This window comes from Rhea pennata, chromosome 26 (assembly GCF_028389875.1).
Source record: "Rhea pennata isolate bPtePen1 chromosome 26, bPtePen1.pri, whole genome shotgun sequence".
NCBI lineage: Eukaryota > Metazoa > Chordata > Aves > Rheiformes > Rheidae > Rhea > Rhea pennata.
In genome coordinates, this window is record NC_084688.1 from 5112686 (window position 1) to 5139142 (window position 26457).

General features: G+C 54.3%; 2 protein-coding genes across 2 annotated transcripts; both read right to left on the reverse strand.

Annotated features, from left to right (window-relative positions):
• Positions 1-544: 544 nt before the first annotated feature.
• LOC134151079 (alpha-2-macroglobulin-like protein 1) lies at positions 545-16954 on the reverse strand. The gene is made up of 37 exons (XM_062595366.1): positions 16881-16954; positions 14820-15009; positions 14189-14351; positions 13764-13816; positions 13096-13116; positions 12728-12881; positions 12257-12341; positions 12003-12135; positions 11556-11670; positions 10873-10982; positions 10563-10727; positions 10044-10274; positions 9596-9622; positions 9297-9473; positions 8871-9020; positions 8519-8593; positions 8378-8413; positions 7695-7788; positions 7095-7206; positions 6721-6946; positions 6514-6640; positions 6096-6217; positions 5582-5633; positions 5252-5326; positions 4788-4964; positions 4518-4599; positions 4155-4311; positions 3941-4015; positions 3543-3699; positions 3168-3385; positions 2836-3051; positions 2639-2763; positions 2366-2456; positions 2044-2112; positions 1785-1887; positions 1221-1262; positions 545-606 (listed from the first exon to the last, which is right to left on the reverse strand). Exons 1-37 carry the CDS (start codon positions 16952-16954, stop codon positions 545-547), a joined length of 4341 nt encoding a protein of 1446 aa, XP_062451350.1.
• Positions 16955-19544: 2590 nt separating this feature from the next.
• On the reverse strand, positions 19545-24401 carry LOC134151080 (1-acyl-sn-glycerol-3-phosphate acyltransferase alpha-like). The gene is made up of 6 exons (XM_062595368.1): positions 24217-24401; positions 21027-21160; positions 20579-20754; positions 20312-20407; positions 19986-20058; positions 19545-19810 (listed from the first exon to the last, which is right to left on the reverse strand). Exons 1-6 carry the CDS (start codon positions 24399-24401, stop codon positions 19545-19547), a joined length of 930 nt encoding a protein of 309 aa, XP_062451352.1.
• Positions 24402-26457: the final 2056 nt, after the last annotated feature.

Consider the following 26457-nt stretch of genomic DNA (forward strand, 5'->3'; position numbering starts at 1 on the left):
TGGGGCAGCCCTGTGCCTCTTTATTAATTCCTCAGGGAGCCAAACTCAGTCTACCGACATTTTCTCACTGACAAAGAAGCTGGGCGTACACCAGCTTGCTCTGTAGCAAGCTGACACCAGGAGCCCATAAGCACTCTGAAATCTGCCCTCCTTCCCCCAGGGAACAGTCCACATGAGGCACCCCAGCCCTCCTGGCCAGCTGCAAAGATGACCGCTGCCACCTCCAGGTGTGGGATGCAGCAATTACAGGGAAAAAAAAAAGGCAGCAAACAAAAGGTGCAGTTAAGTGAACTTATTTATTTAGGCACAGGACAGGGCAACCTGAGCTGCTGCTCTCCAGTGGCAAGGCCAGAGTTTGCTTCCATCGCCCACCACGCCTTGCTGAGCTCCTAGCACAGCCTAGTCAAACGAATGTTGATGGGATCTCATCCCTGGCTGCCACTGGGAGTGAAGTGGCTGGGTCTGGAGTAAGCCCTGTCATGCTGTGCCAGCTGCTGGCAGTGCTGTGAATGTTTCTGAGATGCTTTCTGCCTGCATGGAGGGATTATGCTGTGGCCATGACAGGAGCAGACTGTTGGCTGTCCCGGTCATCAGGGGCTAGCGCTGCTGAGGGAATCAGGGCAAGCGAGGTGACCAGCTGACAGGGTCAGGCTTCACTAGAAATTTTTCTTCTTCTGGGCTTCTGCCTCTTCAAAATTGAATACAGGTGTCCTGAGAGAGAAGAGCAGCCCCTCTGCCATCCCCCAGCCACCCCTGGCTCTGTGCATGGCTGCTCCTGTCCTTCCAAAGCCATCCCAGGGATCTCTATTTCCTCCCTGTCCCCCCGTGGCCCCTTCCCAAGGTCCATGTGCTGCCCCCCATGAGGTTTCCTTTACATGTGCCTGCATGGTGGGTCACTGTGTGACGCCAAACCCAGGGAGAGGAGCTCCACAGAGGGACAAAGAGGGAGGCCAGATTTGCTGTGTATCTGAACCCAACCTGTCTCAGTGCCCACCTCAAAGGGAGCAAAGCACCTCTTTGTACCCACAGCTCTCTGCAGCCTGTCCCCTGGGTCCTCCCTCGCCTCTAGCCAGCAGAACCCATGGATCTAGCTGGGGGCTCCCCTCCTGGCTTGACTCCTCCATTCCTGCTCCCTGCCCTCCTTCTCTTGGATCCAGGGGCAGCCCCTTTGGGGATGGCAGATCACTGCCTGGAGGTCCTAGTGATGGGACCAGCCCTACCTGAGCCACAAGGAGCACTGTACGCTGCATCCGTGCGGTCACCTGTAATGAGAAGGACCATGTTTGTCAGGACCTAGTGCTCCTTTGTGGGCTTACAGTAAGCTGGCCCTTGAGCTTCCATTAATGAGCCAAAACTCATCAGTATTAACCAATAACCCAAATTGTGCCTGATCTTGGCACCAGCTGCCATGCAGGGCCGGGACAATATGGCTTCATTGCTCCCTCTTTATACACTGCTTGTGGAGCCTTCCCTCTCCTTGCTGCCCTCTTGGGACATTCCTGGGCTTCAAGACAGCCAGGAGCCATGGAGCTAATAATGGGCTAATGAACCATGCCTGGGATCATGAGCATAGGGGTAAGGCCTGCTGCTCTGTCCCCATGGTCTTGTTGGGGCTTTCAGCTGGTCTACATTGGATCCTAAGGCTGCCTTTGGGGCACTGGAGGTTCTGTGTGGAGCTGGGGCTTCAGTGGTGCGGACTTTAGCTGTTTTGGGGGAGCGAGGGGTAGCAGTGGTGCCAGACCCTTCCTGGCACCCCAAGAGGGCAAGTCCCTGGCAGGGCTCACCTGTCTCGTAGTAGTCATACAGTCTTACAGTGGCTGGCTGGAGGTTACTCACGGGGAAGTCCTGCGTCATGGAGAAGGCAAAAGTCTCCTCCTCCTTTGTGAGCTGCGGATGGAGCCCAAGGGTGAGGCATAACCACATCCAGCTGCCTCAGCCCTCTCAGCTGGAAATGGTGGGGAAATGTCCCCACACTCCAGCCCTGCTCCTCAGCCTCCTACAGCGGGCTGAGGTCCTGGTCTTGTCCCCATCCTCTCATCTCACCTGGTCCAGATAAAGTGTCACTTGGTCGCTTTGCATTTCCACCCTCTTCACCAGCTTCTGCTTCTTCAGCTGGAAGCACAAGGAGCAAATGGTTCAGTCCGGAGAGAGGCAGCTCGACTGGGTACTGGGGGCTTCCCAGGGCCACACATCCCCCACAGGTGGCCCTCTGCCCAGGCAAGGGTGCTCAGTGCTTGGAGGAGAAAGTGAGCACCTAGCGCCAAGGTGGGATGGAGCAGGGGGGGAGGAAGGGTGGTTGCACCAGCCTGTCTTGGCCCTGGAGAGGTGCTTGGAGAGGATGCCCAAGGCAGCCAGGGACTCTCACCTCTGTCATGGAGCCCTTATCGGGGATGTAGCCAGATGGTAGCTTGGCCTCGATGACAGCCATGTTGGTGGCAGGACGCTCCCCGGTGTAGCTGCAAGGGCAGAGCCCCAGATTGGGAGCAGGGTTGGGGTTTGCCTTCCTGCCTCCCTTGTCTGCAGGGACCACACACCCTCCACCTGCTCTTGCACCCTTGCCAATGCTGGGAACCCCTGGCCTCTCTGTATGCTGTCACTGTGGGCAAAGAGGTTTTGGGGACACAGCTCTGCTGCATACCGTGCCCGGAGGATGAGCCTGAAGCGGGCACTGGCATCCGCAGTGCACTCCTTGGGCTCCGTCTCCACGCGCAGGTCCAAGGTGCCTGTGCTCGGAGGGGGAGGCACGTTGTAGCGCAGAGTCACCTGGGGAAGCGCAGAAGGGTTAGAGAGCGAGCAAGCTGGGGACAGCCACACAGGGATTGGGGCTGTACCCACCTGCACCAGGGCGCAGCCCTGCCCACGTGTCTGCACCACGTACTGCCCGGGCAGCTCATGCAGGGCACCTTGCTGCAGCACCAGCCGGTTGTTGTTCTCCAGGAAGAACTCCTGTGTAGCACCTGTTGCTGACTTCACTGTCACCACCAAGTCCCCATTGCCACTGTACGTCAGGGTGGCATATTTGGCCAGGGCTTGCAGGGCCACCACGGTGTCCTGGGGAAAGAGAGGCACTGAGGCAGCATCACCCCGAAGTGCAGGCTGCTGCAAGACACTGGAGTATCCCCAGAGCAGCTGCAGCCTGGCCCCCGCTGGGCCCCCGGCACCAATACCTGCGTGGAGGCAAAGCCTCCGTAGGGGTTTTGCTGCTTGCTGAGCCAGCGGACAATGTGGGAGGCAGTTGCCAGGTGGGCAGAGGAAACGTTGGGCTGGGACAGGTATGCCAGGAGAATGTAGGAAGTCATCTCCACCTCTGCCGATGCAGCTGCTGCCCAGTGGGGCTGTGAGCTGGACAAAGCCTTGACCTTCCTTTGCCAGTAGAGCTGGCCTTCTAGAAGAGCAGGAGATGGAGGGCAGCCCCACAGCTCTAGGTGTGAGCTCAACACCATGAAACTGGTGCTGGAACAGGATGGCTCAGGGCAGAGGACGGTACTTCCTGGGGCAGGAGCTGCCCTTCCAGCCCTGCCTTGCCCTTTCCCTAGTGGTACCTGTGCTGACCCCATGCTGGGCCAGGTTCTGCAGCAGGGCTTGCCACTTCCCTGTGGTCCCTGCCAGCCCAAAAACATAGGCTAGCAGCGCCTGCGTGTAGAGGTCATCCGTGCTTGCTGCCTCCAGGCACTGAAGGGCCTTGCTCACCATGGGGTCCTGGCATGGGACAGGGGACACCAAGTAGAGTCACTGTCAGGAGCCAGCCCGTGCACATGGCCATCACTTGGAGGTCTTAATAGCCTGACTTGGGACTTCTGCCCAGTGAGACTGGTTATGCCTGGGTCCGTCTGGGAACAACCTCCCTGCGCAGACCTACATGGGCAGACCTTGGCATGGGGCTGTTCCTATGCCCATCTCTACCCCACCAACCACCAGGGAAGACCCAGCTTGTCCTCACCGTGGGGGTCAGGCCTAGCTCCAGCAGCGCTGCCGTGACATAAGCCGAAAGCGAGAGCTCATCTGAGACGCCACCCTGCAAGGGAACCGCAAGAGATAGGTCCAGCCAGGCTGTGCCATCAATGCAAGGATTCATTCCTGTCTCCAGCCACATCCCCACCAGGTCCCCAGGAGCTGGTCCCAAGCAGGGACTGCATGTGCACCCCTTGGCCCACCTGCAAAGCATTGTTGAAGAGCTTTCCCGTGCTCCGGAAGCAACCTGTGTCCTGCTGCTGTTTCTGCAGCCAGCCCAGCGCATCCCCAATGTGCTGCTCATCAATGGCTATGTAGGCTCTGGCCTGGCCAAAGGACTTGAGGACAAAAGCTGTCAGCCTGTGAGTGAGTGGGAGATCAGAGGGAGTGGGAGCCCAGGGGAAGAACATGAGTCTAGGGTACATCTGGGGCCGAGGCAGCGCTGTGGGGGCAGGAAAAGCCCTGGCAAGGCTGGCCCCTGAAGGGACATGCCAGCATTCAAGGCATGGCTGGCCAGAAAAGTCCCTTGCTCAGGTGACGGCTCTGCCTGCCATGCAGTTCCTCACCAGGTGTTGCCTTTGGGATCACTCTTCCCAAAGGCGCTGTAAGAGCCATCATTGTGCTTGTAGAGGAGCTCTCGCTGGTACCCTGTGGGGAGGAGACAGGGGATGAGTCTTTACGTGACAGTTATCAGCCCAGAAACCAGACACACCCCGAGGAGCATTCAGAAAATAGGGAGGAAGATGTGGGGCAATGGTGGCCCTTGCCAGTAAGGCAGGGTAGGACAGGGCTTTCCAAGTGACTACAGGGTGAGGAGATGGGCCAAGGACTCTCACCACTCTGCAGGAAGCCCTGAGCCTTGGCCCGGATGTCTGGGCGCAGCTGCCCGCTCTTCTCCAGGTACTGCTGGATGTAGATGTTGGGAGCGAAGCGGACCATGTTCTGCTCCCCACAGCCATAGGGCATGGCCAGGAGACGGTCTAGGTTCTGTAGAGCATTGCCTAGGATGTCACCTGTCCCAGGGGAAGCAGGGACACCATCACAAGTGCACTACTCCTTCCTCCAGGAAGCTGAGCCCAGTGTCCCATATCCCATCCCATCTCTGCTCTGGGCATTCCCAATCTTTGCCAAGGGTGGACCATGCAGGATCCAGGGCACTGCTGGGAGGGAGTCTCCCATGGGCACTGGCATCTCTTACCCCAGGAATCTACCATGTCCCTCCTCAGAGGCATTAGAGCACCCAGGCAGCTCTCCAGCCTTCCTGCACCACACAACCCACAGGCCTCTGCCCGTGTCTTACCCATCACGGTGACTTGGGCTCGCTGGGAACCCACCAAGATGTTTGCAGGAATCTCCAGGGTGATTTCTTCAGAGGCTGCAGGAACAGAGGGAAAAGACAACTGGCAATGACCAGCTCCTCCAGGCCTGACCCATGGGACTACCACCTACCACAGCCCTGCTCTATCCTTCCCCTCCTCCATGTGCTCAAGGATGGGGATGGGATGTCTCGGCTGAGAGCACCTAAGGACCCTGCCCTGGTGGCCCTCGCAGCTGCTGTAGGGCACCCAGTAGTCAATTGTCCTTGTCCCACATTCCCACAGCAGTGCCAGACACCACTGGCCAGTCCTACCTTCCTGGCAGAGGAGACAGCTGTGTGCCTTCTCCTCTAGGATTCCTCCAGGCTGCAAGAAAGCAATACCAGAGAGCTGGTCAGGAGGAGGGACCAGTCAATGTCCCCCCACCACCCAGAGCCATGCCTACAGCCTGCACTTGGGTGCCAGAACTGCCTTACTCCCAGGGCCCTGTAGTGGTGCTTCCACTGCTCAACAAGAACTACTCAGAGCCCAGCACACCTCAGGGCTTCATGCTGCTCTGCCCCGCTCCGTCCAGGGAGCACTCCCCCCAGGCCCCTCACACCCCATCCTGCTCAGAGGCATCCCTGTCTGCAAACCCATCATCCTCTTTCTCCTCCACAATCCTCCCCAGCCTCGCTGGGCCGGGGCAGTGTGAAGCAGAGAGGTGTCAGCATTGCGAACGGTGACATTGCAGTGGCAGGGGATGACAGAGTAGCCTGAGGCTCAGAGGAGGCTCAGACTCTTGTTATCCCTTGGCTCCGCAGCCAAAGCACCCCTGGCCCGGCTGACCTGCACCAACAAAGGCTTTATCACGGTGTCCACGCGCCCCTGGGTGGGCACCACGGGATTCTCATTGCCGCAGAGCTCTTCAGAGTGCAGGGCCTCCGTGCTGACAGTGACATTCACCTCCCCTGCAGACGCACACAGAGCACCCAGTACTGATAAAGCCCCCCCCAACCTGCACCACAGTCCCACAGGTTGGCATAGCCCAAGGGCTGCCTGGGTAGGGATGGAGGGGACCAGGGAAAGGAGCATTACTGGCAGATAGGTGAAGATGGGGAGGAAATGGGGAAGGTAAAAGTGTAGCAGAAGCACATTTCCAAAACGGCGTTGCTCCTCTCCTCAACCTCCCTGCCCACCCCATCCTCTGAGAGGGTTCCCAAGCAACAGGGCAAATGGGTCCCAGCATGGCCCCAGCATCCCATACCCAGGCTGGTTGCTCTCACATCCCACTGGAAAGTCCTCCCTTCATCCGCGCACACGCAGCCGCTGTACACCCCCTCCACGCTCGCTGACACCTCCAGCTGCGCCGACTCTGCCAGCGTCACCCGCACCTGCCAGACCATGGCCAAAGCCTCCATCAGCCCTCACGAACCCCCACCAGCCCCAGCCCTGCCAACCCAGCCCCACTCACTCGCATGCACTGCTGCAGGTAGTTGAAGACGGTGGCCTTGAGCGTGAAGGCTTCATTGCGAATCACAGCATAGGGCAGTGCCAGCTCCACAAAGAAGGGCTTGAAGGCCGTGAGGGTGATGGTGGGGGAGAGCCCAAAGCCCAGGCCCGCCATGCAGAACATGCTGGTTTTCCACTCTGTGATGGTGTCGGGCACTGTGACTGGCACCTCTGCAGAGCCTCCCTTGCTGCAGCAGGGTGGTACAAGAGCGTCACGAGCACCGATGCCATCCTGCCCATGCTAGACCTTCGGAGAGAAGGAGCTGGCCTGGCCTTGTCCCATGCATGAGGAGCACTTGGTTGGGGACCAGCCCTGCAGAGAACATCTTCACTTACCCCACAGGGACCAGGTCCCACAGCCACGTTTCTGGGAAATATGTCCGTGGTGTTGGTGATTCTTCCTGGATCAGAGGCAACTCTTGCACGTCGTTCCTTTCTATCACATCCCCTCCTATCTCTTTCCTCATAGAGGTTGCTGTAGTTCTAAAGGTCCCTAGAGAAAGCAGAGTAGGATTTAGGGTCTGCTCCTGGATGAACAGAAACATGGGTATGGGGTGCCAGTGGATCTCTCTGCATCTCTGCTCCTTTTCTGTGGAGTCTAAGGCTGGACCTTGGCTGTAGCCAGCCTGAGAGTGGTCAAAAATCTCTTTAACGAACTGACACCTGAGCATGGAAAACACCCAGTTGCTCCATAAGGCAAAGCTGTGTGAGACAGCCTTTCCCTCTACCCTGTTGAGAATGGGGAGACCTGCAGCCCAGCTTCTGCTTCTTTGATGCTAAGTGAATTTTTGGGATGGCTCCAAGGCCCCCTGAAGGCACAGGAAAAATGTGACCTGACTGCTTTTGTGCCAGGGTCAGGAACTAGCTCCTATTTCTCCTCTTCTGACTCTCCATGTGTGTCTGGCAGAGCAAGCAAACCAGGGCAAGTATGCTGACCTTTGGGACCCAAGGCGCCCAATCCGAGCATCTTGTACCTCTCTTTGCACTTGCTCCTGATCTTTGCATTGGTGAAAATTTTCAGTGCTGCAGCCTGTGAAAAAGAAAACAGGTCAGCCATCTCCAAAACCCTGAAGGAGGAAGAGCCCTATCAAAATCATTTTGAAGAGTCATATCAAAATGATAATTAGTCATTGGACTGCAAAATAAGGGAAGTGGAGAAGTAGCAGAGTCTAGGATCTGCAGGAAGGGGGAAAGGCGTCTGCTAATGCCACGTGAGCAGAGATATCCCCAGCAGAGCACAAAGGCAGTATGGTGGGTGACTACTCTGCAGACATCCCTGCAAGGCTGCGTGGGGAAAGGTGAGCTTCCAGCGTTCAGCAGCCTCTGTGGGAGATACACCTCACCGTGTGCCTGCAGAGACAGCTGACATGGAGGCTGCTGGAGGGCACCAGAGCCCTGAATATGCCCCAAGTCTTCCCACATCCCTGCCTTGGGCATCATGGATGTTTCTGAGGGGAATCCTGAGGGAGGGAGGTGAGGCACCACCAGCATCCTCTGGAGACCAGGCATGAGTGTGGCTTTGAAGGGATGTTATCTTGCTTTCCAGGGACCTTGTGCAAATCACAGTCAGCTCCTGGGCCGAAAAGGAACAACTACACATAAGTAGGCAGGAACTCTACCTGAAACAACTTATAGGACTCCATCCTGACAGAATTTGAAAAATATGGAGGCAAAAGATGCCTCCTTTGATGGGGAAACCTCATTGGCTCTCTCCTTATAGAAAAGGGAATGAGAGGACCAGCAGGTTCTGGCAGGAAGTTCCAGTAAGAGTTTGGACAATAAGGTGGATCTTGAATCCTTTCAGGATATTCAAATCTGGGGAGCACTTTGTAGACCTAGGAATAAACATAGGCATTAGGCATAAAACAAGCCTGGAGTCTACACCTTGACTACTTAAAGCCCCTTGAGAGGAATGCCCAGGGGACACCACAGCACTGCTGTGGCCAGCAGCCCACAAGCAGTCAGGGGATGAACATTCACTTGGGGACAGCCCAGAGCCCCCAAATGGGAGGCCCTAGCAAATGTCCTTCCACCTCCCATTCACAGCTGGTTCCTGTCACTTCAGAACGAGGTGAAGCCCCCACAGTGCCCCAGGCAGCTGCAATGACTCACTGTGTCCCTGCTGAGCTCAGCTTCGGGTTTTAAGAGTAGCACACTCCGATCCACAGCACGAACTGCACACAAGGACCCAGGGGCAGCCTGCATCTCCAGGTAGAGCTCTGAGCCAGGCAGAGCCTTCGTCTCCGAAAATGCCAGCTTCACCTGAGGAGTGACATGAATACTAGGTGGTATTCAAGAGTAGGAGAGGGAATCACCTCCCAAAGAGGAGCTAGTCCCAGCTAGAATAACCAAGCCATGCGCATGGAGGTCTCTCCTGGAGCTGCACAAGATGATATTCAGGCTCAGGGACTTGGGAATCAGAGCACAAGTTAAAGAGACAGCAGTGCTGCAGTACAAGCAGAACAGGAAGGAGCTCTGGGCACACAGCTTTAGATAGGGTGAGGAGCAATTCTCCTGTCTCCTACAGGCTTCACTCACCTTGTTGGGGAAGCATTTGACCACACGGAGCTCCGTGCTGTCAGCAACCATCTCCCCATTGGGCAGCACCACATAGCACAGCACCTTGGCAGTTGGTGCCAGCTCCAGGCCAACAGGCAACTCCAGGGAGAAGGAGCCTCTCAGCCCTGGGACAAGGGAAACATGGAAGTAGATCAGCTCACAGTGCAGACAGCAGAGCCTTCTCCATACAAACGGGGTCACAGTGAGCCCTGCACATGCCTATCCATGATTTGAGACCTACCAGCCTTCTCAGGCAAGTACAGCTGTTTCCTGAGGACAGTGGCAATGGTTCCTTTGGCAATGACCTGCAGAGGAGGAGATGGGAATGACTAAACTGTTGCTTTGTGTGGATCTAAAATACCCTGATGGATCCAAGGGCTAGAGTCTATGGAAGTTTTTTTTGACTTTTGCCAGTTTCCAGCCCCCCAACTTCTTCCACTGGCAAACAAGTCCAATAGTGTGAGTAGACACCTCTACTAACTGGTGTATGTCTCTCAGTCATCATAGCAGTGCTGTTTGGAGGTAAGGAACAGAAAAGCATGGGCTAAACACCTCAATCCAGCCAGGAGAGACTGCTCACTGTCTTGTCCTCAGGTCAAATGGGCCAAAGAGTGCGATCACAACTGGGACACAACCATGCACTTGTGTGTGGATATGGACTTTCACACACAAAGTCTCACATGCCCTCTCTACTGCCTGTTGCTCGCCCTCCCCATGCAGGCTCACCAGGAAGACCACATCCACACTCTGGAGCTCAGTTCCCAGGGCCTCCCTGGCAAGGGTGTAATCCACTTGGAGTTGGTGGGCTTGGTTGCAGGGCAGCTCCTCTCCTAGCCTGCGGATCCTCAGGAAGCTCTGGCTCTCCGAATAGAAGGGTCTCAGGGAGAGGAAGGCAGTTTGGTATCTGGGTTTTGACCCATCATTCTCCTGGTCATGGTCTGCCTTGTTGACTTGACCCTGAGCAGTGGAGGAAGAAATTAGGGTGCTGAAGGGTGAAGACAGCTCCACAGCAATGAACTGATGTAGCAGTTGAGATCACACCGTTGCCTCAGTGCTGTGTCCAGCAGGGCAGAAGAAATACTGTGAGATTTGCAGCAGAGCATATAGCCAATCATGAGGTGGTAGTCCCAGCACCAGGCACCACTGATGTAAGTTGTCCTGCCTCTTTGGAAAAGGTGTCCAGCCCCATTCTACCAGAGAATGCATGGCAAGGGCCCCTGATGGGCTGAAACATGGGTCACTTACACTCAGGGAGACACTCTGAGTCCAGCCAGAGGTGTCCAGCTCAAAGGAGGCTCTCCCAGATTCATCTGTCGGGAAGATATGTCTTGCGGTGTTTCCTCCAGATGTAACAATGAGCAGCAGCTGCTTCTCCTTCAGCAGGGAGCCATCAGCTCCCCTCAGGAGCATCTGTGCTAAGAGGAAAGGAGAGATGTCCAGCTCTGGGAGGGAGCTGCGTGGCAGACGGTGGAGGTGGCAGAGCAGGGTTGTGGGGTTGGCACTGGTATAGCAGGGTGTGGGATGAGCTCTGCGTGGAGCAGGGAATCCCCATTACCGTCCCAGTGTAGGGGATTCCAGGCCTGTAGGTATCATCAGTGTTTTCAAAGGTCACAGTGAAGACTTCAGGCAAGATCTCACAGCTCTTGGTGCTGTTTATCTCCAGCCCTGCACAGAGGAAGAGGGAAGCTAAGGGTGTTGCTGGAACACAGGGCACAGGTTAGCTGCTGCTGGAGTGTAGGCAGGGCCCTGGGACATTTCAGTTTTCTCTCTGCAGCTGGCAGCTCTGAGCAGTTTGTACCATGTACAAGTGGCCGGTCAGTCAAAGTCCGGCACCTGCCTTTCACAGAAACATGGGAGCCCTGACCTGCCCCACCAAAGATCAGAAATTATTTTTTTTTCTGTTAATCTCCTGCGTTTTTCCACCCAAAACCCATTGAACTGAGTCACTGAAGTGACTTGTTTGTATCACAAGGACTAGAGTCATTGCTAGCCATAGTGTTAACTGAATTGTTGGATCCTGACAAATCATTTTTTTCTTCCTGACCATTCATCTACTTTGAATTAAGAGTATTGTCTTGCAGACCTGACCTACATTCCCACCTGGGCCTCATTCCCTCACGTATGTACTTTGAAACACAGCAGTGCTTTATGTGCATTCGTATGTGTACAGGGATGAATGCAAAAATATGCAGTGGTAACTGCACTCATTCCTGTGCAGGAAGACACTATTGACCCTACCTGTCCCCTCCTCCACCAGAGAGGCCTGGACTTGGAAGCGCTTCTGAAACATGGTGTTGGTCAGATTGAAGGCAGCCATCAAAACCTCTGTTGAAAAGCAGCCATTCTTTGCGGTCTGGAGGAAGAGAATCAACCAGGTTAGCAGCACTCCTGGGAATGGGCTGCCCTGACACCCCAGGTCTCTGATTTTAATTGTCCTGATGGTACTTGCAGGGTGACTATGCAGTGAGACATACCATGGTCCCCATCATGGTACCAGGATGAGATGTGAGCCAGGACCTTGATTATTCATGGTCACAGCAGACCTTCTGGCACTGACTGCCTCTTGTGAGACTCTCCTTCTGGTGCTGATGCTGAGCTCAGCTCACCACCATGCCCCAGACAGGATGTGATAAGCACTTTGAGGCATCCCTGTCAGCAGCATCCACACTCCCCAGCTGCACTCACCTGTCCAGAAACCTGGATGCAGTTCTTGTTGTGGGGTGACAGGACGCCTGGAACATTGTGGCTCCTGAGATACCTCAAGGGCTGGCACAAGCTAGCCTGGACTTTCCCCTGGACAGGCTTCCCATAGGTGTACCTGTGGGGCAGAGAGTGGTGAGGGTGTGCCAGGGATATGAGGAGTAGCACTGCCTGATGGGCCACATCATGTCAGATCCTTCCATTCACTCTATATTCTTGACACAGTGTTTCAGACTCACCGGCCACAAATCTCCATCTGGAACTTCTTGTCCTTCTCCAGGACCATGGGGGGAAGATCAATTGTCATCTCAAACTTGGGTAGCACTGAGGGAAAAGCAAAGTGGAGAAGGGATGGTCTCTCCCAGCACAAGGACATCGGTGCCTGCATGGCTAGAGTTGGACAGGCACCACCACCACCCTTGGATCCCACAGCAATGACAAAGGGCTCTCCCTGGGGAAGTTTGGACAATATCAGATGCATGCTGATGCATGCTGATGCATGCTGATGCAGGCTGCATCTCAGGAGCAGAAGCTGGAAGGACAAAGCAGTGAACCTGTAGCCTGCAAAGGAAGAGGTCTCATGTGGCAGCTGAACTGCAAAAGAGCCTGAGATGTGTTTCCCCTGACAAGGACCATTGGACACTCTGCTCACAGTGCCCCGCCGATATCCAGCTCCCCTCTGCTGCCTCCTGGCTCTGCTCCCCACATACCGTATTCCTCCACACTGAAGGAATGTCTCGTCTTCCCCACTTCGATGGTGTACGTGCCCAGGGCCGGCTCTGCAGACAGAGGCAGGGACAGGTCCACAATGCCCTGCTGCGGGCTCACATCTCGCCACTGCGCAATGCGGTTCCTACTGGGGTCCTGTGCGAATGGACACACTGTATCAGCCCCTCACTCCCAGGGCATCTCAGGTGACCCTGTGCACCTGGGGCAGGGCAGCACCGTGCAACCCAGCAACACCCACACCACAATAAAAAAGACCATGACCACATTACATTTCTCCTCTGCCCTTCATGCTGTCTTCCCAAACCCACATCTCCCAGAAGCCCTGTCTCCCTCCTTCTCTGAGACTGACCTTCAGGATCACGAGTGGTAGCTGCAAGGGAAACAGAAGATGGTCAGAGGAGAAACTGAAAGCACAGCCCAGGGGTCTCACTTGGATGGGAACATCTCAGGGGCCATGGAGTGGGTAGAGTGAAGATTATTTGTGGGATGCTGTGTACTTCTGACCTTCCAGATTGCTTTGGGACTGATGTGAGCTGTATGGATGGCTCTAGCCAGAGGGAGCCAACACTGGTACTGCCAGCCCTGCATGAAGAGGTGGCACCCCCTTAGTGTCTTAGCAACAATTTAACTGGGGGCCCTCCTGCATTTTCAGTGAGTAGGACTGCTTGGAAGTGATAGAGTCTGAACCTGCCTGCAACTCTGGTATCTGATGACCTGTTAGATACTGATAGAAAAAACTTTTCTTGCTTCTCTCTCACCAGTGTGATGTTCCTGACCAAAAGTTTAACTGGGTACAGTCCCAGATCACACATGCCATCTCTTTCCTTATGCTGCCAAAGCCTACATGAATGATACCAGCCATCTCTGCACCTGGGAAATTCACCCTCCTAGGCAGAGCTGGCTGAGGCAGGATTCCCAAGGGACATGGTGGTAGCTAATTCCCACAGCTCTCTCACAGCTTGGAAAGCAGTGTAGAGGAGACATCTCACCTCCCCCCCTCCCCAACACTGCCCTCACCTTGTTGTTACTGGGAATGAAGTCTTTATCCAGACAGATGATTCGAAACTTCACTGGAAAGAGCAAAAGAGGATGCAGGAGTGAGTGATGGCTGCATCCACTGGAGGGAGAGTCCCAATGGGGAAGGCTGATAGAAAGCCACTCCAAGCCCTGAAAAGGGGCACTGTCCTCCAAGCAGCACAGCCTCCCATGTTGCATGCTGCCACGGTGTCTTGGCATTGCCCTGAGCCCAGCCAGGCTTCAGCATCTCTGCTGAAGGTCCTAATACCCCCCAGGGCAAGGCCTCCTGTTTCTGTGGGTAGGAGCAAGACTGGGCCTCCTGCTCCTCACAGCTGTTCTGGTAGCTGTGGCACTGGCAGATGCCTCTCTCCCACTGGTTCCTTCAATCAGACCCCAGCATGGGGCAACCCATCCTGCCCCCTCACCTCTCTGCCCAGGCTTGTAGACAGCCTTGTCTGTCTGTACCAAGATCCCAGGCTCCAGGGCTTTCAATATCACCTTCTTCTTCTCGGAGATTTCCAGGGAATCTTCTTGGACTGAGACGTGCAGGACTGCAATTTCTTCCTCCCCGTTGGAGGGGGCTGGAGCCTGCCCAGGGGAAATGCCGGAAGAGAGGCTGTCATGATGCGTGGCTGCTGCAGCAGGAGTGGCCAACGGTGCTTGGCTCTGCCCTGCTGCCCCAGGCACGAGGAGCGAGGAGGGACGAGAACAAGGGATGCGCCACACCCAGGATCTGCTTGCTCCAAGTGACCTGGAGCACTCCTCACCCAGATGGACACCTTCCAACAGGGATCATTTCAGCTACTGAACAGCTGGGCTGGGCCTGGGGCTGTTTTGCATGCATGAAGGATGAGAGTACAAAAAGATGGGGAAATTACACCTGTTCCCATCCTTTTCCAGCTCCATAGCTGTAGGACTACACAGCATCATGAAGAATGTCATGTCAAGCAACCCCAGGCTCAGGGATGCTGATGAGAACTGCTTTGCTTGATGACAGCGTCGTGTCCAGGGCCTGGACAACTAGGGTTATGGTTATGCCACAGGAATGAGACTCACAGGGAAGGTGATGTTCAAATACAGATGAGACTCCTGGACCTCCCTCTCCAACAGGGTGATGTTACTTGTCACATCTGGTCTCTCCAGCTGGACAGTCACCCAGACAGACTCATTGACACCACTGAGATGGACCCACAGCATGGCTGTGTGTGGGTAGTAGATCACAGCTGGGGATGTGACCACGTAATACCTGGAAAGGAGAAGTGCCAACATGAGGGGTGTGGGGATGAAACACCTGAGCCAAGACACATCACAGGACAACACACTCCTATGAATCAAAGAGCTCTCAGGTGCACAGAAAACTGAGGGCATAGGCAGTGCTGGGCCAGAACACAGGTCCACCTCATCCCGTTCCATCTCAGATTCCAGGACCATACTGACTTCTTGGCTCAGAAAAGCAAAGGCTTTGTTCACGTATCAGCTTGTCTGTGAGGTTACACCTACAACAAGCCCAGAGACACCAGCCCCAGAGCCTCCAGGTGCCAGGTCTTCTATCACCATGGGCAGGGACAACCCACCACCCAAAGCATTTCCACCTCAGCCAGAAAGCACAGACACAAGAAGGATTATCACCCCCTGTGCACTGCCAGGGAGCCAAGACTGAACATCCTCCCACCAGGCTTAAACAGACAGACATGGACAGACGCGGAGAGGACTTACGGTGCTGCACATGCTTCAGCTATGAGATGTAGGATGTAAAGGAGCAGGCATGGCAGGACTGTTGAGGGCATCATGCCTTCAGCTGCAAGTCGGTGCTGGGGACACCTACAATTTCCAAGTTTTGGACTACTGTGGACCCGTTTCTTCTACTCAATTGCAGTCACTGAAATGAGATATTTGCTTTCCATCCAGCAAGCAAGCAAGAGTTGTGACAGGTATATGATGGGGGCCAGGAGATATAACCAGGGCAATGTTTACTGTCTGGCCACAGCTCCCTCAGTTCAAGGCTCTGATAGATTTTTGCAATTTGAGGAAAGGTTTACATAGGCTATTGGGGTTCAAAGCTTTAGGGACAAGATCCTCCTACACACAGTCATGCTGTAATACCCCAGGTGCTGGGAAATACTGGCAGGAAGAGTGGGAGAGAAGTTCCTGATATGAAAGTAGGCAACACATCATGGGATCCGTACATCAGCTGGTGACAATTTCTCAGAAATGTTTGTTTCCAGGTGTTTCAAAGTTAGCCAAACAGTAGCTATTTGGGCTGGTCTCAGGTATCAGGTCGTCTTTTTTCCGAATTTCCTTCATTGCAGTCAAATCAGTTGTGAGCACAGGAGCCGAACTGACTCACGCAGTTGTGGTAGTGCCAACCATTCTTCCAAACACTCACTTTCCTCCATTTCCAGGGCTGGGGGGGGGGCTCTTTTTGTCCCCATGGGCATCCAGGAAAGCCAAGGCAGCCCTAGGACAGTGACATGGTATCAGGGCTCTGGAGCACACGCTCACACTCTCGGGGCTCGGGGACCATGCAGCTGTGGACTGGAGATATGGAGAGAGGCAGCCAGGCAGTGCTGCAGGGTGGGGTGGGTGGGGGGGACAGCTGGGGCTGATCCCTCCTCCCACGGGTGCTGTTTAAGCTGCAGCTCTAATGCTTGGCCTCTGCCTGTGCTAAAGCTCCTGCTGCATCACTGCTGTCCCATGCCTGGACATGCACCCCAGTGATCCAGGCCCAGACCCATGGATGACTTCCCAGGTTGACCTTGGACCTGCCTCCAGCAAGAGCACACTGGCCCTGAGCCTGTCCCAGAGCCACAGGATGTGGAGCCAGGTCAGTGTCCCTCTGTGTGTCCCCAGGGGCAGTTCAAAGTGACAGAAGTCAACAGCACACAGAGCCCTCTGGGGCATGGGTAAGGAGGTGGAGGGGGACCTAGGCAGCACAGTGAGGAAGAGAAGAACAAGTCCTCTATCACCGTGGGCAGGGACAACCCACCAATCCAAGCATTTCCACCTCAGCCAGAAAGCACAGTCACGAGAGGGATTATCACCCCATGTGCACTGCCAGGGAGCCAAGACTGAACACCTCCCATCAGCCTCAGACAGACAGACATGGGGAGGGCTTACGGCTCTGCAGATGTTCCAGCTGTAAGGTGTAGGATGTAAAGGAGCAGGCAGGGTAGAGTTGCTGAGGGCCTCATGCTTGGGGAGCATCTGGAAACAAGGTGGATCCACAGCTCCCCTCACTGGGTCTATCGTCTTTCCCAGAGCTCACTGCTGGAAGCCAGCCTGCTCTGCGTAGCTCACAGGGTCATTGCCTTCCATCCAGCAGGTAAACAAAAACCAGTGAAGTCTCTGGCTGGGACCCAGGGATTCAGCTAGGACAATATTTAGTTACTCAATCCATTGCTGGGTTCAAGGCTCTGTGAAACCGAATCACATCCAGGGTGGCAGGTACGTGGCAGGAATGGGGGGTGCTATTCCAGTCAACAGAATAAGCAGCATGTGGGGAGCCCTAGAAGGCCAGGAAGACTGGTTTTCAGAGTTTTCTCCAAAACAAGCCAGTCATTCCTACGAGCAAGAACAAAGTCAAACCAGGCAGCTGTGTCCTCGCTTAGTTGTGCTTTGAATATTTTAAGTAAGTTGACAGCCACCGTCATCTGGAGCTGGAACCTGAAAATTTGCTGGGATAGCACCAGGAAGAGAGAATTGCTTACTTCTGTCTCCACCAAAAGCTGCTCTGCTTGAGAAATTAGAAATGATGTCCCTAAAATGCTCTGTTACACAACATCAGTATAATTTCTCAGAGGTTCACTGCTAAAGTCTCTGAACACTGGACCTGTGTCCTGTCTTCTCTGAGCAGCACTGACTCCAAGCACCACGCGGGACCCCGGGGGGCTCCGAGCAGGACAAGGAAAGGGTTGTGCCTGTCCAGCTGGTTAGGGGTACATCCATGCTCAGTGGCATAAAACCCCTGGCTGGTGACAGCTAGCTCATTTCAGGGGTGTTGCTAACACTGTCTCAGGCCATGGTCCACAGGGGATTGTCCACTCTGTGCTCTTCACAAGCCCAAAGATGTAGGCCAGCTGCGCTGGAGTGCAGAGGTCTCTTGTGCTGGAGGATGCCTCCAGGCACTGGAGGGCCTGCTTACCATGGAGTCCTAGCATGGACAGGGGTCACCAAGCATAGTCGTCATCAGGAGCCAGCCCAGAGGACAGTCGGGACATGACCACAACTAAGGGCCTCCAGTAACCCAAACTTGAGCTTCCTCTGCCCTGGAGAGGCCCCAGTAAAGTCCCAGGAGGAGGCGAACCTTGCCTGCCACACTCCCAGCACTGAGGGCACCCACACATCGCCCTTCCCTCCGCCCTACTGTCACTGCAGCAGCTGCGGCAGGAGCTACTCCACAGGAAAGGGGCCAGAAAGTCCCTAAAGCCCTGCATGGCTCCGTAGAATGGGCCAGGGGTGATGAGGGGCTTGGAGGAGCCCTGCAGAGCTGGTAGCTCTAAGTGGAAAGGATGACTGGTTGTGCCAGGATCCAGAGGTCATAGGGAGGTGCAAGTCCCTCCTGCTTTAGCTGGGCATTAGCCAGGCACCACTTCCCCTCTGAGGTTTCCAGGCCTTACTAATGCTCCTTCTCTGCAGTGACCACTTGTCCCCAAAGCAAGTCTCAAGGGTGGGCTAGGGCTCCTATCTTGAGTGCAAACCCAGCCTTCCTCAGTGTAACTCTCACCCTACCATACGCTCTTCACACTACCCCTGTCCCTTCCCCTTCGGTAAAAGCTTTGAGACCTTAGGGATGTGCTGTGTGCTTTGAATTGGGGCCTCAGCACAGCAGTAGGACAAGGATCCCCCTTCCCACCCACCCCTCAGTACCCCAGGCTCAGGCAGGATGCCATGCACACATCAACAGCTATGGATTGTTTAATCTTACATCCTTGTCTTGTAGCTCAGCATAGAGAAAGCTTTACACAGGTGGCAATATTGCCTTTATCTCCTGTCCCCCTCCGGGTCTTACACTGAGTTCTGGACCATACTCCCTGCCCTAGAGGTGGCTGCACTTGAACAGCATTGCCAGGTGGACTGTGGCTTGCAGGTTCCTCTGCAGGAATCAACCCAGGCCCAGGAGGAAGAAAGATGAACTCTACTCCAAGTTACACTGACAGGTACGGTAAACGGCACATTGAATCCCCAGGGCTGGAGAACTGCTTGCAGCCTGCACCATACTAGCTGCACTATCCTCCACCTAAGCTGGAGGTGTGGGCTCTGCAGGGCCGTGATCTCAGGTGTGTCCAGGGTAGGTGGCTTTTGCCAGGTTTGTGTGTCCCTGGTGCAGTGTCTGTAACCAGTGGTGTGACCCTGCACTAGCACGTGGCATTGTAGGGGCTGGTGTGCTTCAAAGGGGTCATGGTGTCCTGGCTGCCGCAAGGAGAGGGTACAAGGCTGTCTGCCCAGCACAAGTGTCCCCTTGCCTGGTGTGCAGATGGGAGCTGTGCTGTTGGGCAGAGGAGCAAGATTGACCTTGCTACCTCAGGCCAGCCACAGGCACCAGGCTTGGGGGGACATAACATTGCCCAAGAGAAGGGATAAGAAGGGATACACAGCCGTTGCAGGAGGGAGGTGCCTAAGGCACTTTGCCCTGTTTTCGCAGTGCTGCCTGGTACCCATCTTGCACTGTTCTTCTTCGTCTTGTACCAGGGCACAGGGCATCTTCTTGCACTTGCAGGATGCCAGGGTGATTGCAAGCCCAGTGGACACGTCTGGAGGGGATGGGGGCAGCATGGCCCAGCCTTATACCCCTGAGGGGCTCTGTGCCTCATTGCTGGTCCCAGTTGTGTCCTCCTCATGCTGTGGACTGCCTATCTCCTTGATAGTGTTGGCTCCAGCACTACATGGAAGGGCAGGCTGCTCAGAATGCTGATCCTCACAATTATTTGCAGACATCTCAGAGAGGACATCAGTCATGGCCTTGCGAACGGTCTCTGTCAGATTGGGGACATCCTCTGGGCTCAGACCCTGGGTTTCTATCCTGGGGAGAATTCGGATGGTGCATGTCCCTGGAGAGAGAAGGGAAAGGCCAAGGAGGCTGTTAACCAAACCCACCAGGACTCAGGTCTCTCCACCAGCATCCTTAGCCACTGATGTCTCAGAAAGACACCTCCAGTCCCTATGTATCCCATCCATGCTGCCATTTCTGTCCTCAGACAACGGTGTTCTTGGTTCCCCACTTACCAGGGATGAATTTCTTATCCTTGGAGCTGAAGAAGTTCCAGTACGGGGAGATCACAATAGGTATAATGGGAACCTGCAGGAGATGTAGAGTCAGGTGCATCTTCCATATTGACTCTCTTTCTCCTTAGGTAACACCCATGGGACTACAGCTCCCACTATGCCTCAGGCTTCAGCAGGGCTCTGTCTCCTCCCCGGGCCTTGCTCAGTGGTGTACCCATCCCAGGGACTACACACCCCAAAGACATTAATCTCCTATATACTTTCACTCCTGGGTACATGCCCACCCCACCCCAGCATGGCTGATTAGGAGGGAAAGAGGACCTTACCTGGGCCTGTACTGCCAAGTGGAACGCCCCACGCTTGAAGGGCAGCATGGATTTGTCCTGGTTCCTGGTGCCTTCAGGGAAAATCCACACACGGAGCTGCATGGTACAGGGACAGATAGGAATGTGGACCTCAGCTGGCATTGCCTGCCCTTCCCGTGGGACTAGAGGACCCAGGGACACAGTATGTCCCTCTTCCCTGTACCTCCCCCGGCTCTCACTGCATCGTGTTTGCTTCTTGACCTCCCCACTGCTACTGTTCCCCCTTACATTTTCATGCCGCATGATCCTGGCAGTCTGGGTGATGACATCAATAGCATCTCCTTTTTTCTGGCGATCAATGAAGATAATGCCACTGAGCCAGCAGGCCCATCCCACGGTGCCCATGTACATGAGCTCCTTCTTGGCAATGGGCACACAGCGGTCAGGCATGATCTCCACCATGCCTGCAGGATGGACAGGAGAGGCAAAGATCAGACCTTTGGTGGTCCCTGCGATCATCCAGCCTGGAGACACTTTCCATTCTGCAGTCCCACTGTCTGTAGCATGCCCACAGCCCTGAGCTCATGTCCCACCAGCTTTTCTGCTCCATGCCTACTGCACTACCCTGTACAAATCCTAGCACTGGCTTAGCTGGGACTCCCCAGGCTATTCTGCTCCTGCAGCACCCCAAAGACTGGTCATGCAGCGATGAGACCCACCTCTCTCATGCACATACCCATAAGGTCAAGGGAAGCTTGGTGGTTGCAAACCATCACGTAGGGCTCCTTGATATTTAGATGCTCAGATCCCCATACCTGCATCTTGATGCCAAAGAAGCGTTTGAGGGGCAGGATAGCAGCACACAGGATCCTAGGGCAGAAGAACATATGTGGGAAGGAGACCAACACAGATGGGGCCCATTTGATTTTTCCAGCCCTTCATAATCACTCAGCTAGCAAGAAATGATATGGACTGGGCTAAAGCTGAGTAAATAGTGTGTCCTTAAGCGGGCCTATGATCATACATAATCTCAGCTGTGCTGTGTGGTGCTTTGCTTTTCTAAGCGCATTTCTAGCCTGCACAGCTCAGTGCTAACCTTGTAACCATTAGTAAGGTGATACCAGCTCCTGTCTCAGTAGTAGAAAGTGGATCTGCTGACAAGAGAGAAGAGCACCCAGCACAAGTTGGTGGGATTGTGAAGGAGAGATGAAGAGGAGGAAATAACAGATTTGACATCCAAGGAAGATGAAAGAGCAAGAACAGAAAGGATGGGATGTGTGTGTCTGGAGCCAAAGTGAAAATCATTGCATCCCAATGCAGGCAAATGCATCCAGCCACGTGAACCTCACCCCACACTCTACTAACTGCCCAGGTAGACTTCTGTGTGCTAGTGGGGAAACTGAGACAGTTGGCTTAGGAGGAGGAACTTTCACTGCAGACACCTAAAACCAGGGGATCTGGATCACAGACAAGACGTGCTGAGCTGTAGATGCATGAATGCGAAAGACAAGCACAGAGAAACAGCCTTGCAAGAGCCAGATCTACAAGGCTGTGGATGTATCAATACTTAAAATACGTGGAACTGTCCCTGGGGAGCAGCCAGAGCAATGCTCCCTGCTACAGGCACGAAGCTTCATGCTGCAGATGGAGGTGGAAGAGGCTCCTGACAAAAAGTAAGGAGGGAAAAAAACTGCTCATCTTCTTCCATTAGAGCAAATGACAAAGGATAGCTTCACTAAGCCTGTGGAGAGGGGTCATCCTGGATTAGCCCTGTTCCCAGTAGAGGTAGCTGAAAGCTCAACAAGTGTGCCTGCAAACACGAATTTTGAAGGGCAGTCTGCAGGGACATATCCGTAGAGACTTCTAAGATGTGGTCCTCTGCTGTGAAACTGGGAAATAACCTTCCGGTGTGACTAACACAAAGCCAACGCAGGGAGAAGGCAGGAGAGACTCGTGCAACACCATGCCTCATGCAAAGAAGAGCTGGAGAGGAAATGAGATAAGCAAGGAGGTGTCAAAGGGACTAGGAGCACTGGGGTGAGGCAAGGAAAAGAACTGCGCTTACATAATCAAAATCAAAGCAACAACACCAGCTCTGCCGGGAGCTCTACCAAAGCCAAAAGGGGACAACTGCAATGTCTGCGTGTGAGGGCTGTCCAACAAGAGCTTTGGATCAGTACAGGCCGTAGTACAGGAGCCATATCAGGACTGTGCTGGAAGGGATCAGGAACAGACAGAGGTTTTTTCATCTGTACTGATGGTGAGGAAGTCACCATTCAGGGAGGGGTGGACAGGAAGGGTGACGCTGACATGAGGATGGCAGCACTAAGGGTGACACTGAGTATGAGAATACCGAGAGGAATGGGAGGAGGATGGAGCAACAGGATTGCAGCAGAGGCAAAACTTGGAACATTTTTGATGTTGAAATGGTTGAAATGGGACACACTGACTTGCAGTTTAGAGAGCATAAACACAGGGGACTGGACATCCAGAGGTAAATGTTTCAAGGGAGTCTGGCAGCACCTGCAGGGGACAGAGCTGATAGTGAGACCTCAGCAGCAGGTGGGGATGAGAAGTTTGGGAGGAGAGAGTAAAGGGAGGCCCAGAGGGAGAAGGAAGTAGAGGAAATGCATGGTGGTTAGAGGGAGCTACGTTGTGTCAGAGGACCTCTTGGGAGATGTGGGCTCAGAGATTCCAGGGATGCAATGGCTGAGGAGAAGCAAAAGACAATGCAAATACAATGTGGCAGTGCTCCAAAGCCGGAACTAATGACAGGAACTTGCTTCAAGCCAGAGGCTTTGTGATTCGGAGGCTGAGGAGGAGGAGATGGAGCCGGGCATGTTGCTGCAGAGGAGGATGGCATGAGGTGTTGGTGGTACAAGATAAGGCAGCTGTGACCCAAGACTTTGTCACACAGGATATTTCCACTAAGCCAGAAATGTTCGTGCCAGGGCTCAGAGTGCCTGTGTATACCATGCACAGTGTATGCATGCGTGCATGGCATGTCTGCAGAGAAGGGATAAGGGAGAGATTACTCAGTAGGGCAGATAACGTCAAATCTTTGAACACACTCCTGCTGAGGGCCCAAAATCCATCAGCACAAATACACGGTGGCTCGAGCTTGACAAATATCACAGGATCAGACATCTCTCTCTCTGACATAATTATCTCTTTTGGTACGCTCTCGTACTCAGAAATCCAGTAACAAGATTGCAAAACCTTTGAAAGCATCTAGACCTTCCTCCTGTGTTACAGTGATGTTATCTCCACTACCACCACTCCCTGGGAGTGCAGCTGTCAGCTGTCTGCTGCAGAGCAACACCAGAACAAGATTTGCCAGAACACAACCGCACCATGCCCAAGAGACAACGGCACTGAGAAATCCCAAAGACCTTCTGCCAAAACCTGGTCCCCAAAGCTCCCACTGAGAAGATGTGGCTGCATTGCTAGGGAGATGGAACTGTATGTACATGTGCCAATGATCAACCTGCTAATGATTGTAACGGTCACCTTGCCAACTCCCCCCATCTGCCACCCAACTGATAACCCCAACTTTGCAATGACCAAGAGTAATCCATATTATACTATATCATCCTCCAAGGATCAGCTAGTCTAGACACACCTGGCCAACTCCTTCATTGAGTTAACTCTCCCTCACCACACCATAGCCAGCACCTCTTGACCACATCAGAAGAGGCAGATACATCCTTCACAACTATGCAGACATGACTACAGCCTTCTCTGAAGCTCTAGGGTTAAACAGTGGCCTCACCACATGGACATAGCACGAGTTCTTGGCCATAACGTGGCTGCAGGTGTGTCCAGGGCAGGAAAGAGTATGTGTCCACAAGAGAGTGCAAATTCCTCCAACACAGCTAAACCTCAAATATCTCTGCATTGGAAACACAACCCCAGGCTGTACTTACTTCATGTTCTCCACACTGCGTCCCCGAAGAGCAGCATAGGGGGAGAGAAGGGTTGCCATGGCTGCAATCCAGCAGTTAAAGAAAGCCACCTTACAGAAGTACTGGATAGTGGCACTGTACCAGTAAAGCAACAGGGCTGTGAAGGGAAGAAGGAGCAGCAGCCCTTGGAGCAGGACCATCTCCATCATGCTGCCAGGGAAAGAGGATGCTGGGGAGCTCAGCCAACGTCCACAGGAACACGACGAGTTGAGCATGAGGATGCTGAGCAGCGTGGCAGATGAATCAGGTGTATCAGTATGTAGGCGTTTTGGGCTGGTCAGGGGGAGGACCTGTGCGTCTCTGACTCTGTACAAAGGCTCAAGGACAGACTGGCTTGGGCTGGGGGCAGGTACATCAGCCAAAGTGAGCAGTGGAGAGTGGAGGTGAGACAACACAGGAGACCCTGGATCACCCAGAAAGATATTGTCAATAAATGCCCTGCTGGGTGATTAAAAGCCATTTCAGTGCCTTCTAGTGCCTTTGAGCTGATACAGCCAGCTCCATTGCCCAGAGAAGTGTCTGTACATCCCCTCTGCTCTGGGGGGCACAGAGCAGTGAGCAGAGACAGGTCCTGGGCAGGCATATGGGTGCCAGGAGTTCAGGTCCTGGTGCTCTCAGCCACCTGGCTCTGACTTCCAGCCTCTCCTGCTAAGCTGGCAGTTGGCACCTTGAGGACGTGCTGGAGCCCTCTTTCTATGCTGGGTAATGTCCCCAGTGTGAGCGGTATGTGTGGAAAAGGGGTGTGTCCAAAGCAGGCTGTATTACGGCCAGTCTCGTGTCAGCCCCTGATCTGCCCCATGACCCAGATGCAGCTTCCGAACACTGGACTCTGGGATACTCCCACTACTATCTGAGCCTGCCAGGATGGAGCATCCCTGAGGCCAGATACAGTCCAAGCTCCAGCTCCTGACAGCCCCAGGGCAGCAGGGACCTCCGGACTCCTGTCACGGCCACAGGGATCCCCAAGCCAGGAAAAAGGGGGAGCCCAGCAGGCCAGCACAAGGGAGCTGGCTGTGATCCACGACCATTACTCTAGTGAGGTTTGTTGCAGCAACTAGTTGGCATTTTAGTTAATCTCCAACCCTCACCCTGCAGATTATTGGATTATTGGTGAATATCTTCCTGTTGCTCTCCTCCCAAGTGCACAGCAGGCACTTGGTGCTGGTGCTCACCACCTCGTTGCTCTCTCACTGGGGTTGCAGGAGGCCCTCTGCCTTTCCCCTGCCAAGATCCTGCTCCTTTCTTGCCCAGCAGCGTCACATGGGTCTGGGCCCTTCCACCTGCTCCGCTCCAATCCTAGCAGCTCTGAAGGAAATGCCAGATCTCGTCCCAGTTGGCAGCCAGGGGTTGCATTGCGTTACATGTTTACTTAGGTGTAATCAGAAAGCACAGGACTGTAATTAACTTCTCCTCCTGTTCTAATGCTTTCATGCTGGGCACACAGGATTCAGGCCAGTTCTGCGTTGTTCTGCAGAAGTTTGGAATCTCGAGTCTTAGGTTTAAAAAGCAAATGGTTGTCATTGCATGATACCTGTCCTGGCCTGCCAGTAGTCAGCTCAGCTGTCAGCAACATTGCCTCGCTGGCAGGATCACAACCCCACTGCACTGGTCCCCAAGCCCTACCTGAGGATATCGAGGTGCTGCTGCCCAAACCAGTTGGTTCCTCTCTGGCCCTGTTTGTTGATGCAAACATCTTAGGAGAGGAGAGTGGCTGTGTGCCCTGGAAAACTCCATGGTCACCATGCTGCATCCCTTTTCAGGTGGCTGCCTTGACTCACATCTCCTCTGGGAGAGATCAACAGGCCAGGTCCCACCAATCACCCTGTGCCAACAAATTCCCCCTGGGCTCCATGGGGCTGCAGAATCCGGCCCTCCTTGTGCAGTGCTCAGCCAAGACTGGTGAGCGAGTGCGGATAGGAGCAGCATGTTCAGCTTCTCAGGACTGGCCATCAGCAACTCATCTCCCTGTATTGCCCCAGCATCCACGTTGGGCACCAGTTCTGCCCAGGCTTGAGAGAATCACAGCTCTCCTTCATCCGCACTGCGGCTGGCTAGGAGGGAGCTCTGCACTCAGGCACAAAGCCAGCAGTCTGGGTAATTACAGATGTTTAATTAGTGACAGCAGGGAGTTTTCTTAACAAAGCAAATGAATTACAGGCAATGTGCTGTGTTAAGATCTGAAGGGAATAATAGAGACCAAGG